The sequence below is a fragment of the Oncorhynchus mykiss genome, chromosome 5 (genome assembly GCF_057628025.1).
Source record: "Oncorhynchus mykiss isolate SJ-2025 chromosome 5, ASM5762802v1, whole genome shotgun sequence".
Classification (NCBI taxonomy): Eukaryota; Metazoa; Chordata; class Actinopteri; order Salmoniformes; family Salmonidae; genus Oncorhynchus; species Oncorhynchus mykiss.
In genome coordinates this window covers 38467777-38481199 of record NC_143026.1, presented here as the reverse complement: position 1 = coordinate 38481199, position 13423 = coordinate 38467777, and the positions used below count along the sequence as shown (strand labels likewise).

Here is a 13423-nt window from a genome sequence, read left to right as displayed (position 1 = left end):
TTGATTTATTTTTCTCCTTTGCTCCCATTTCCCTACTTGCACACTCACCTTCTGCACATTTATCACTCCAGTGTTTAATTGCTATATTGTAATTATTTCGCCACTATGGCCTATTTATTGCCTTACCTCCATTATCCTACCTCATTTGCACACACTGTATATAGACTTTTTCTATTGTATTATTGACTATATGTTTGTTTATTCCATGAGTAACTCTGTGTTGCTGTTTGTGTTGCATTGCTTTGCTTTATCTTGGCCAGGTTGCAGTTGTAAATGAGAACTTGTTCTCAACTAGCCTACCTGGTTAAATAAAGGTGAACTTAAAACATTTTAAAAAATTGTCCATTTGGAGGACCCATTTGCGACCAAGCTTTAACTTCCTGACTGATGTCTTGAGATGCTGCTTCAATATATCCACATAATTTTCCTCCCTCATGATGACATCTATTTTTTTTAAGTGCAATAGCAAAGTACCCTCACAACATGATGCTGCCACTCCGGTGCTTCACGGTTGGGATGGTGTTCTTCAGCTAGCAAGCCTCCCCCTTTTTCCTCCAAACATAAGGATGATCATTATGGCCAAACAGTTCTATTTTTGTTTCATCAGACCAGAGGACATTTCTCCAAAAATTAAGATTTTTGTCCCCATGTGCAGTTGCAGAACATAGTCTAGCTTTTTATGGTGGTTTTGGAACAGTGGCTTCTTCCTTGCTGAGCGGCCTTTCAGGTTATGTTGATATAGGACTCGTTTTACTATGGATATAGATACTTTTGTACCTGTTTCCTCCAGAATCTTCACAAGGTCCTTTGCTGTTGTTCTGGGATTGATCTGGACTTTTTGCACCAAAGCACGTACATCTCTAGGAGACAGAACGCGTCTCCTTTCTGAGCGGTATGACGGCTGCGTGGTCCCATGGTGTTCATACTGGCGTACTATTGTTTGTACAGATGAACAAGGAACCTTCAGGCGTTTGGAAATTGCTCCCAAGGATGAACCAGACTTATGGAGGCCTACAATTATTTTTCTGAGGACTTGGCTGATTTCTTTTGATTTTCCCATGATGTGAAGCAGAGAGGCACTGAGGTTGAAGGTAGGCCTCGAAATACATCCACAGTTACACCTCCAATTGACTCAAATTATGTCAATTAACCTATCAGAAGCTTCTAAAGCCATGACATCATTTTCTGGAATTTTCCAAGCTGTTTAAAAGGCACAGTCAACTTAGTATATGTAAACTTCTGACCCACTGGAATTGTGATACAGTGAATTATAAGTGAAATAATCCATATGTAAACAATTGTTGGAAAAATGACTTGTGTCATGCACACAGTAGATGTCCTAACGAACTTGCCAAAACTAGAGTTTTAATGACTCCAACCTAAGTGTATGTAAACTTCCGACTTCAACTGTAGACACTCGCTCACACACACACTGAACTGTCATTCTTACACAAAACCCTCCCACATTCACAAACACTACATACACACACAAACACACACAGGCATACCGACACAACAAAAACACATACATACCCACACTTTTACACTCATCAGTTGCTGCTGCTACTCTGTTCTTTATTTTACTCATTATTATCTATCTATCTATCTATCTACCTTGTACATTGATCTGGTACTCCCTGTACTGTATATAGCTCCATCATTGTGCATTTTATTCCTCATGTTAGTCACGATTCCATTTTGCATTATTATTTTATAAACCCTGCTCGGTTCGTAAGCAAGCACTTCACTGTAAAGTCTATACCAGCAAGGGGGGGGGGGGGGGGGATAATGTAAACGGTTACCCCCACCCCAGTGACCGAAAACAATAAATGTCTGCCCAACAACCAACAATCCTCCATCTCAGCAATGAGGATCAAACCTAACCATCTGTCCCACTAACATACGACACATTCTTATTCTTATTCCCCCCACCACACACGTAGAGAGACCTCTCCATCCGCATACCACACATCCCTCATCCTATATCACACCAGATACAAGACAGATGGGAAAAAACAGACAGGATGGTTTGAATTAAGGCTATTTATCAAACACAAACGCCACTTTCCCACCTATGGCTTTATTTACTGCTGGGTCCTGCTTAGTGTTGGGGACCTTTTGAACTCTGACCCCATCCCCTGGCCTCCTGCTCGGAGTCCTTCATGTGTGACTAACAGTGTGTGCATAAGCTAGTGTGAGACAATGGTGAGGTAGTGTGTGTGTGTGTTTGTTCGTACGTGTGGTCGTTTATGCGTGTGCGAGTCAGCGCGTGCGACAGAGAGACTCACGCTGAGGTTCCTGTCCCAGATCTGGATGGTTCCGTCCTGGCAGCCGGCTGCCACTAGCTTCCCGTCTCGGCTGTAGGTGCAACATGTGGGCGTGACTTTCTTCCCCTGCAGGGAGCGGGGTTTGAAGCACATCTTGTGCTTCTTGTTAGAGCTCAGGTCCCATGTTCGAACAGTACTGAGAACACAGTGAGAAAGAGTAGAGGTTTATGAACCAACACACAAGATGCTCAAACGACACATGATATTAACATAGTGTATTTGGAACGTATTCAGACCCCTTGAATTTTTCCACATTGTGTTACTTTACAGCCTTATTCTAAAATGGATTAAATAAATAAAACATCCTCATCAATCTACACACAATACCCCATAAGGACTAAGTGGAAACAGGTTTTTAGAAATTGTTCAATATTAATAAAAATAAAACTTATTTATGTAAGTATTCAGACCCTTTGCTATGAGACTTCGAAATTGAGCTCAGGTGCATCCATTTTCCATTGATCATCCTTGAGATGTTTCTACAACTTGGATTGGAGTCCACCAGTGGTAAATTCAATTATTGGAAATTATTTGGTAAGGCACACACCTGTCTATACAAGGTCCCACGGTTGACAGTGCATGTCAAAGCAAAACCAAGCCATGAGGTCGAAGACATTGTCTGTAGAGTGAGGAGACAGGATTGTGTCGAGGCACAGAACTGGGGAAGGGTACCAAGACATTTCTACAGCATTGAAGGTCCCCAAGAACACAGTGGCCTCCATCATTCTTAAATGGAAGAAGTTTGGAACCACCAGGACTCTTGCTAGAGCTGGCAGCACGGCCAAACTGCTCAATCAGGGGAGAAGGGCCTTGGTCTGGGAGGTGACCAAGAACCTGATGGTCACTCAGACAGCGCTCCAAAGTTCCTCTGCTGAGATGGGAGAACCTTCCAGAAGGACAACAATCAAGCCTTTATGCTAGAGTTTGACAAAAGGCTCCTAAAGAACTCAGACCATGAGAAACAAGATTCTTTGGTCAATTGAACTCTTTGGCCTGAATGGTAAGAGTCACGTCAGGAGAAAACCTTGCACCATCCCTACAGTGAAGCATGGTGGTGGCAGCATTATGCTGTGGGAATGTTTTTCAGCACCAGGGACAGGGAGAATAGTCAGGATCGAGGGGAAAGAGGAACGGAGAAAAGTACAGAGAGATCCTTGTTGAAAACCTGCTCCAGAGCTTGAGAGGATCTGCAGAGAAGAATGGGAGAACCTCCCCAAATACAGGTGTGCCAAGCTTGAGGTGTCATACTCAAGAAGAATCAAGGCTGTAATCGCTGCCAAAGGTGTTGAGTAAAGGGTCTGAATACTTGTGTTATTTCAGTTTCCTAAAATTTCTCATTATGGGGTGTTGCGTGTTGATTGATGAGGGGAAAATAATAAATGTAATCCATCAAAGAATAAGGCTGTAACGTAACAAACCGTGGAAAAAGTCAAGAGGTCTGAATACTTTCCGGATGCACTGTATCAGCAGTAGCCCGAACCTCTGTGCACAATATCCCCGACTAGAAATTCCTCAAATCCATTAACAATCACAACATACCACCGTTCCATTATCATCCAAATATTCTGAGAGCTCTCCTATTACAACTCCACAATTCCTATCAGCCAGTAACTCACATCATATAGATGTTCCCTAGTCTCTGAGCCTTCTTCCCATACCCCTCCATATAGTATCAGCCAGATATGTGTTGAAGGATGAGAGGTTATGGAACGGAGCAGAGAGACAGAACACTAGATCAGCCTGACAGGCGTGTCTGAAGCCTCCATGAAGTCCTGATTTTACTCCCTACATCTGCTCAACACATTATTGAACCGTGCTGCAGACAGACGGCGCAGGATGGGAAGAATTAAAAAACAAACATACATATTTCTAACACCGATAGGTACACAAACACAGCTGAGCTGGTTGTATACGGTTGAGTCAATTCTAAGTGTTGAACCAAATATTGACTTGGCTACTAGGAGAGGAGTGATAATACAGGGACAGGGTGGTAAAAGTCAATGGAGGCATATTGAGGGAGGTTGCATATATTCTCTGCAATTCCTTGAAAAGGTGATAAAAAAAACGAATACATTAAAATCATCCCACACAATTTTACCCAGGTTAGAAATTATAAACAAGGGCATGGTCTCTGTTAAAAAAAGAATACTTTTTGACGAATAACGGGTTCCACACGTTCCTGCGTAGTTTGGGAAACATATTACTAATATTTTGTTATATTCTTATTATAAAATATATGTATGTTGACTGATCAGGCATTTCTTTGTGATGGTGTAAATTCAATGGGTTTATTAAAATACCCACATCTGCACACCCCTACTCCCACCCGTCACCGGTGCCGGGCTGCACAATGCTATGTATAAAAGAAGTATGCTGGTAAAGTGGTGAGGGAAAAAAAATGACTGTTTGAAAGGGTGTCATATAAACATAGCCAGATTTTTTTCTACAGGTAACAAACCATAAATTTGACCTGAAATATGTATACGTGTCAGACAGGCTCAAAGCAGGCATTCTGCAGCTTTTAAAACATACCAACGTGGACACTGGACAGTCATGTGACTGGGACCACCAAGGCCTGTAGGGTCAGAGGGGAAAGGAAGTGTAACCTTTAACCTCACCAACACGGTTGGTTTCCCATCCTAAGGATGCCTTAAGGAGGTAAGTTCCACACGCCTCCTTACCACCTCACTCAACATTATAACCTTCACCTAACTTAACAGACGCTCAGTAGTTCACCCTTCTAAAGAGGTTGAGGAGATAGACAAGAGGAGAGTACAGGATGAGAGAAAATAGAGCGAGAAATAGAGATGGAGTAGAGGGGACAGTAGAGAGGGGAAGGGAGGATGGGGAAGTGGAAGCCGACTAGCACAAACATGAGTCAGAGGGCAGACACTAGAGGCGCCTGGTGCCATGTGTCAGCCTAGCAGACCAGACGTGCAAATGTATGTCTCTCTTGCATGTGTGTCTCTCTGACCCACTGCCTGTTTCAACAGGCCTGACCCTTGGGGGTCACAGGGTCAGGAGAGGACCATAAACACGCAGAGCTGCTACTAACAGCAAGGCATGGATTCCTCCACGGCTCGCTACACACTACAACAGTCAGACACACACTCAACTGTGTTTAGATAAGTTTGACAAGGTGACACAGATGCCAGCCAAAGACAGATCATCTGAGGGAGTATTGGCAGTTGTTTAATAAACCTCACAAATTTACAAGTGTTTAATAATGTTGCTAGCACAAAGTGCTTTCAGGCTGATCCTCATACTAGCAACACAGTGACCAAGTTTAGTGCGTGATGTGAATTCGTATGTGAATGTTTGTGTGTGTGTGTGTGTGTGTGTGTGTGTGTGTGTGTATGCATTGCATACGTGTCGTGGGTGACAGGAGTGTGCAGGGTGACAGATCGTTCCACCTGCTCGCTCACAGACGTCTCTATTCTGTCTACATAGGAGCCTAGGTGTCTGTCCAGACACTAAAGACAGCAGAACTTTTCACGTAGCAGCACACAACACCAGGAATTCAATTCATCTCAGCCAGCCTCTTTCCAAAACATGGCCTTGATGGCTGACAGGGCAGGAGCAGAGGCCACCGCCACCCCACCACGGCTGGGCCAATCCTGGGTCTCTCACACATCTCAGCAGCTAGGCAAGGATGCTCTACCACATATTAGGTGGGAAGTTGTAGGGATTCAAGGAATGGCCGCAAAGTAATGCAAAACCTAGTGGATTGTAAACTACAGGTGCACTCAAGTTATTTAGGAGCTGTTTCTTCTAATAAATGATTTTGGTGACCCTCTAACATCACCCGCTTTAGAAGGGTGCTACGTTCCTGTGTGATGAACCAACAACTTAGCAACCATCTCACAAGTCGCACCTCAATTATTTTCAATGAAGTGACAAAACATTTCCGTACAGAATAATAAAGAAACCAAAACACGGAGGGGCACACAAAGTATCACGCCACCCTTTCTTTCCCTTCCCCAACAAGCCTGTTTTCGCCTCAATCAGCGCTCCCCTTTTCCTGTGTAAGCGCTTAAAGACCCAGAGGGGTGTTTGTGATAAAAGACGAGAGCCATACAGCCTCAGTCATGCATGTGTGGTTTACTAGGTAACACAGCCGTTCACACATCAACCCAGGGTTTAGCCCCCCCCCCTCCTCTCTGCCTTCAGATGCTATCTGTGGGACAGTCTTTAGGTCTGCCAGGGCCGGGTGGCTGGGATTATGGGAAAGCTCCCCAGATGGAGGGATAAGGAGGAGAGGAATAAAGGACAGTCTGATCAAAGCGCAGGGGCCTCTGTGTGTCAGGCTGTGTTAGAATGGCTGGGGGCCCGGGGATGGGGCCCGGCTGTGAGGCCCGCTGAGGCTCTGTTATAATCACTGATAGGGATTAGAGGGGAAAATGGAAGCTACTCCATCTCAGAGGATGTACAAGATAAGAAGGGGAAAGAAACTGCTGGCTGTCAAACAGGAAGAGGAGCAGTCAAGAGACAGACGAACACAGTAGGTTCAACCAGACATCCAGGTGAGGCCGGGGAAGATGTTGACTTATCGCCTCCTTCGTGCAAAAACATAGTATACAGAATAAAATATACAGCACATTGCTATTATATGATATTCCTGTCATAGCAGCGGGAAGTTGGGGAGCACCCCTTGAAAAATCAGAATGTTTTATTTTTTTACAACAAAAAGTAGTGCACTGGGCCTTCACTAGTATTGGCGGACCGATAGAAACGTCTGTAGTGCTGGGAAAAACATTTTTTCAGCATCTCCACTTCGGCAAAAAAGGTAGTTGTATAATTAAGAACAGTATCTTGCAGGATTAAATAGTTGAAATTGTAGTTGTTGCCCTGTCCCTTTCTCTGCGATTGTCATTCTAATGGCATTCATTGAAAAAAAAAAACTGTCCTCAAACATTCACATCAAAAGATACAAAAGTTACGGACAAAGACAAAACATCCACATCAAATAGAATATTTTTATAACGTGGAAAATAGTAATAATTTACTGTATGCACTCACTACTACTGTAAGTTGCTCTGGATAAGAGCGTCTACAAACATGGAAAATGAATGAATAGACAATCAGTTTTCACATAGAAATAAGATGCATTTGCAAAGTATTTCAAGAAATTGGAAAAAGTATTTTTACATTCCGCAAGTATTATCAGATGAACTGTTTTCTACAGATACAGTGGGGCAAAAAAGTATTTAGTCAGCCACCAATTGTGCAAGTTCTCCCACTTAAAAAGCTGAGGCCTGTAATTTTCATCATAGGTACACTTCAACTATGACAGACAAAATGAGAAAAAAAATTCCAGAAAATCACATTGTAGGATTTTAATGAATTTATTTGCAAATTATGGTGGAAGTATTTGGTCACCTACAAACAAGCAAGATTTCTGGCTCTCACAGACCTGTAACTTCTTCTTTAAGAGGCTCCTCTGTCCTCCACTCGTTACCTGTATTAATGGCACCTGTTTGACCTTGTTATCAATATAAAAGACACCTGTCCACAACCTCAAACAGTCACACTCCAAACTCCACTATGGCCAAGACCAAAGAGCTGTCAAAGGACACCAGAAACAAAATTGTAGACCTGCACCAGCCTGGGAAGACTGAATCTGCAATAGGTAAGCAGCATGGTTTGAAGAAATCAACTGTGGGAGCAATTATTAGGAAATGGAAGACATACAAGACTACTGATAATCTCCCTCGATCTGGGGCTCCACGCAAGATCTCACCCCGTGGGGTCAAAATGATCACAAGAACGGTGAGCAAAAATCCCAGAACCACACGGGGGGACCTAGTGAATGACCTGCAGAGAGCTGGGACCAAAGTAACAAAGCCTACCATCAGTAACACACTACGCCGCCAGGGACTCAAATCCTGCAGTGCCAGACGTGTCCCCCTGTTTAAGCCAGTACATGTCCAGGCCCGTCTGAAGTTTGCTAGAGAGCATTTGGATGATCCAGAAGAAGATTGGGAGAATGTCATATGGTCAGATGAAACCAAAATATAACTTTTTAGTAAAAACTCAACTCGTCGTGTTTGGAGGACAAAGAATGCTGGGTTGCATCCAAAGAACACCATACCTACTGTGAAGCATGGGGGTGGAAACATCATGCTTTGGGGCTGTTTTTCTGCAAAGGGACCAGGACGACTGATCCGTGTAAAGGAAAGAATGAATGGGGCCATGTATCGTGAGATTTTGAGTGAAAACCTCCTTCCATCAGCAAGGGCATTGAAGATGAAACGTGGCTGGGTCTTTCAGCATGACAATGATCCCAAACACACCGCCCGGGCAACGAAGGAGTGGCTTCGTAAGAAGCATTTCAAGGTCCTGGAGTGGCCTAGCCAGTCTCCAGATCTCAACCCCATAGAAAATCTTTGGAGGGAGTTGAAAGTCCGTGTTGCCCAGCAACAGCCCCAAAACATCACTGCTCTAGAGGAGATCTGCATGGGGGAATGGGTCAAAATACCAGGAACAGTGTGTGAAAACGTTGTGAAGACTTACAGAAAACGTTTGACCTCTGTCATTGCCAACAAAGGGTATATAACAAAGTATTGAGATAAACTTTTGTTATTGACCAAATACTTATTTTCCTCCATAATTTGCAAATAAATTCATTAAAAATCCTATAAGTATCCTTTTTTTTCTCATTTTGTCTGTCATAGTTGAAATGTACCTATGATGAAAATTACAGGCCTCTCTCATCTTTTTACGTGGGAGAACTTGCACAATTGGTGGCTGACTAAATACTTTTTTGCCCCACCGTAATTACCAGACTGAAGTTACAAATGCTGGTAAACTCTCAAATACATTTGTTTTAAACATGCTCCACAAAAGAAGTGCACTGGGCCTTTACTAGTCCTGCATTAATGGACCGATATAGACTTCTTCAGCCTGGGCAAAGAAAACGCAGCACCCCCACCACCACCCTACTTCCCGTGGCTATGATTCCTGTGTGTACACTGGATTTGAAATCCACCTCAATAGTGAGATAAAAAGGCTTATAAATATTGTCAGCTTGGTTTAATGGATCCTCGTTAAGCTCAATAAGTAGGGCAGTGCATCTGCATCCAAAGACCAAATGATAAAGTGACTGTAGCTCATCCAGGTTGATTGGTTGAAAAGTTAAGTAAGCCATTAGCCTAGATCCCATTGGAGTAGCACAGGAGGAAATTACCATGAAAGTCTCTTGTCGCTCCAATAAAACAGGAGTAGCCTCACCATTGCAGCAGGTTGAGGTTATAGTTCAACATCCAATCCATTCTGTGCTGTGAGGCAACAGTCTGTACTTGAAAGTATCTGGTTGTGGTATGTATAGTGAACAAAAAAGTGTTGGTCCATGTTTCATGAGCTGAAATAAAAGATCCCAGAAATTTTCCAAACGCACAAAAAACTTATTTCTCAGATTTTGTACCAAATGTGTTTACATCCATGTTAGTGAGCATTTCTCCTTTGCCAACATAATCCATCCACCTGACAGGTGTGGCATGTCAAGAAGCTGAATAAACAGCATTCATTACACAGGTGCACCTTGTGCTGGGTACAAGGCCTACTACAACGTGCAGTTTTGTCACACAACACAACGCCACTGATGTTTTGAGGGCGCATGCAATTGGCATTAGAGGTCGACCGATTAATCGGAATGGCCGATTTCAAGTTTTCAACAATCGGAAATATTTATTTTTGGACACCGATTTGGCAGAATTAAAATAAAAAATAAAAAAAAGATCTAGGGTCTTGGCTGATTTCTTTTGATTTTCCCATGATGTCAAGCGAAGAAGCACTGAGTTTGAAGGTAGGCCTTGAAATACATCCACAGGTACACCTCCAATTGACTCAAATTATATCAATTAGCCTATCAGAAGCTTCTAAAGCCATGACATAATTTTCTGGAATTTTCCAAGCTGTTTAAAGGCACAGTCACTTAGTGTATGTAAACTTCTGATCCACTGGAATTGTGATACAGTGAATTATAAGTGAAATAATCCATCTGTAAACAATTGTTGGAAAAATTACTTGTGTCAAGCACAAAGTAGATGTCCTAACCAACTTACCAAAACTATAGTTTGTTAACAAGAAATTTGTGGAGTGGTTGAAAAACAATTTTTAATACATTCAACCTAAGTGTATGTAAACTTCCGACTTCAACTGTATGTTTCAATTGACTGGATTCCTTTATCGAACTGTAACTCAAAATTGTTGCATCTTGCGTTCATATTTTTCTTCATTGAATTACATTCCAGGGCAGCAGGATATGGAACACTAGCTCCGTAAGGCAGGCGGGGTGCCGGGCTCTGGGAGACGTGGTGTTAGAGACGCGCTGGACTGTGGATGAACCTGGTGTGTCTGAGTGTCTCAATGCCCAGAGAGGATGAGAAGTTCTCTCAGACCCCTGGGACATCGGTCTGTTCTCACTCCACATCTCCGTATTGCCATGGAGATCACAATTAATAGCCCTGTGATCCTGCACAAGTCCTCCAAAAAGCCCAAATTAGGGTATCTCCAAGCTCCATACTTTGGGCTGAGAGCGTAGGGTTACATATAGAAAAATGGGAAAAATACTCAGTTGACAAGCACAGTATGCCAGAAATGAACAATTAAGAGATAGTGGGATGATCTCAAGAGCAGGGAGGAGTATCAGTTTACATCGAGACGGGACATAAAACACTTGTGAGAGCTCAACTCAGAGGCTGCTACAGTGCGAGAAACCCCATAGCAAAGATTTACGGGGTTCGCTCAATTCACACATCCTTTATCATGGTTATTATACTGGTGTGGCCCGAGAGCATGAAGCAGATTCATAATGGTGTCCATTTTCAGAAAGATCATGTACAATGGTGATTCCTTAATGTGCCATCTACACTGAGTGTACAAAACATTAAGAAACCCTTTGTATTATTGAGTTGAAGGCACGCCCCTCCCTCAGTGTAGATCATATACTGTATGGAATGGTGCATGGAATGGTGGGGTGTACTGTATGATAAAGACAGCAGACAGGTGAACCTCCAGGACAGGGGCTGACAGAGACATGCTCTCCTCTCCTCTGGGGCCAATCGGAATCCACATCCCAGCCCTGTCCTGCAGCCCAGCATGGAGGTTATCCCTGGCATCCAGCAAAACATTCCTCACAGTTATTAGGGTTATTGTTTGTGTGTGTGTGTGTGTGTGTGTGTCTCTCCATCCCTATTAATCTGTGTCAAAACATGTCTTACTTAGTAAAACCCATAGCTCAATCTTGGCTAGAAATACTCCCACAGAGGAACAAAGTCTTTACACTTTCCAGGGGCAAACTATTTGGCCTGAAACATATTATTCTCCTTGAGGCTTTCAAACAGGTGTTCTTTCAGCAGAGAATTTGTTTAAGTAACACCGCACTTAGCAGCTATTTGGGCCCTATGCTTCAAATATGAGTAATCACATTGCGTTTAGGTAGCGTGCTATTTGGCATGTATGCCAATTTAATCTCAAACGAGAGTGAGAATGTTGAAAGGGGCTTCAATACGGTCTAACTCCAACTGCTGCTCCACGGGGCTACTTTATCGGGAAACGACATCTCTCGTCACATTCCTCTGATAGAAATATGTTGGGATAGTTTAGTCACACTTAAAGAGGACCGCCAAAGCCATGGGAAGAGGAATCCACAGAATGTGACAACCAGAGAATATGCTGTAGATAGGCCTAATAACCCATGTAAAAACATACTATAGTATACTATGATATAAATACTGAGTATTCACTGTAGTGTTTTTGCAGACTGTTCTGTAGTATTCACTGTAGAAAGTCTATGAAAACACTAGTGAATACTAATATTTACTGTAGTATTTACAGTTAATAAATACTACAGTTTACAGTAAAATAAAACTCTAGAATATACTGTAGGGTTAAGGGAAAGGGGATACCTAGTCAGTAACTGAATGCAGTCAACCGAAATGTGTCTTCCGCATTTAGCTCAACCCCTCAGAAAGGTGTGGGGGGGCTGCCTTAAAGGAAAACTCCACCCCCAAAAACATTTTGCTATTTGTTTCATAAGTCCATTGCTAATAAAACGTTTTGCATGTTCATATGATGCAAAATGCATCATACAGGCCAGAATTCTGTATGTTGGCAAATTTCTATATTTTGGTCTATTTCTTAGCATCGAAGATAACATTTTGTACCAATACCCATGTGAGCCTCCCAGGCCAATGTTGCCCAGGGTTATTTAAGAACATAATAATATTACATTGTATTGCATTACACACTTAAACGTATTCCACCAATCCCTTGGTCAAAAGTTGTTTGTGTTGTTAGTAATAGTCATTTATTTAGACAGCTGGCTGTGGAACCCAATTTGAGAACCCCTGCTGTAAGGAACACAATATATGGTCTACAGTGCCTTCGGAAAGTATTCAGACCCCTTGACGTTTTCCACATTTTGTTACGTTACAGCCTTATTCTAAAATTGATTAAATCGTTTTTATCCCTCATCAATGCACACACAATACCCCCATAATGACAAAGCAAGAATTGGTTTTGCAAACATTTTTGCGAATTAATTAAAAATATCACGTTTACATAAGTACTCAGACCCTTTACTCAGTACTTTGTTGAAGCACCTTTGGCAGAGATAACAGCTATGAGCCTTCTTGGGTATGATGCTACAAGCTTGGCACACCTGTATTTGGGGAGCTTCTTTCATTCTTCTCTGCAGATCCACTCAGGCTCTGTCTGGTTGGATTCGGAGCTTCGCTGCACAGCTATTTTCAGGTCTCTCCAGAGATGTTTGATCAGGTTCAAGTCCAGGCTCTGACTGGGCCACTCAAGGACATTCAGAGACCTATCCCAATTCCACTCCTGCATTGTCTTGGTTGTGTGCTTAGGACCATTGTCCTGTTGGAAGGTGAACCTTCATCCCCGTTTGAGGTCATGAGCGCACTGGAGCAGATTTTTATAAAGGATCTCTCTGTACTTCGCTCTGTTCATCTTTCCCTCAATCTTGACTAGTCTCCCAGTCCCTGCCACTGAAAAACATCCCCACAGCATGATGCTACCACCACCATGCTTCACAGTAGGGATGGTGCCAGGTTTTTTCCAGACGTGATGCTTAG

At 42.8% G+C, this 13423-nt stretch overlaps 1 protein-coding gene across 2 annotated transcripts in view; it reads right to left on the bottom strand.

Moving 5' to 3' along the window:
• The window catches only part of wdr70 (WD repeat domain 70), an 85852-nt gene that overhangs the window by 45748 nt on the left and 26681 nt on the right, over window positions 1-13423 (bottom strand). For both annotated transcript variants that reach the window (XM_021602756.3, XM_090234772.1), the window contains exon 10: window positions 2289-2463. In XM_021602756.3, the coding sequence (XP_021458431.2) occupies window positions 2289-2463 (175 nt within the window). The remainder of the gene's footprint in view (window positions 1-2288; window positions 2464-13423) is intronic.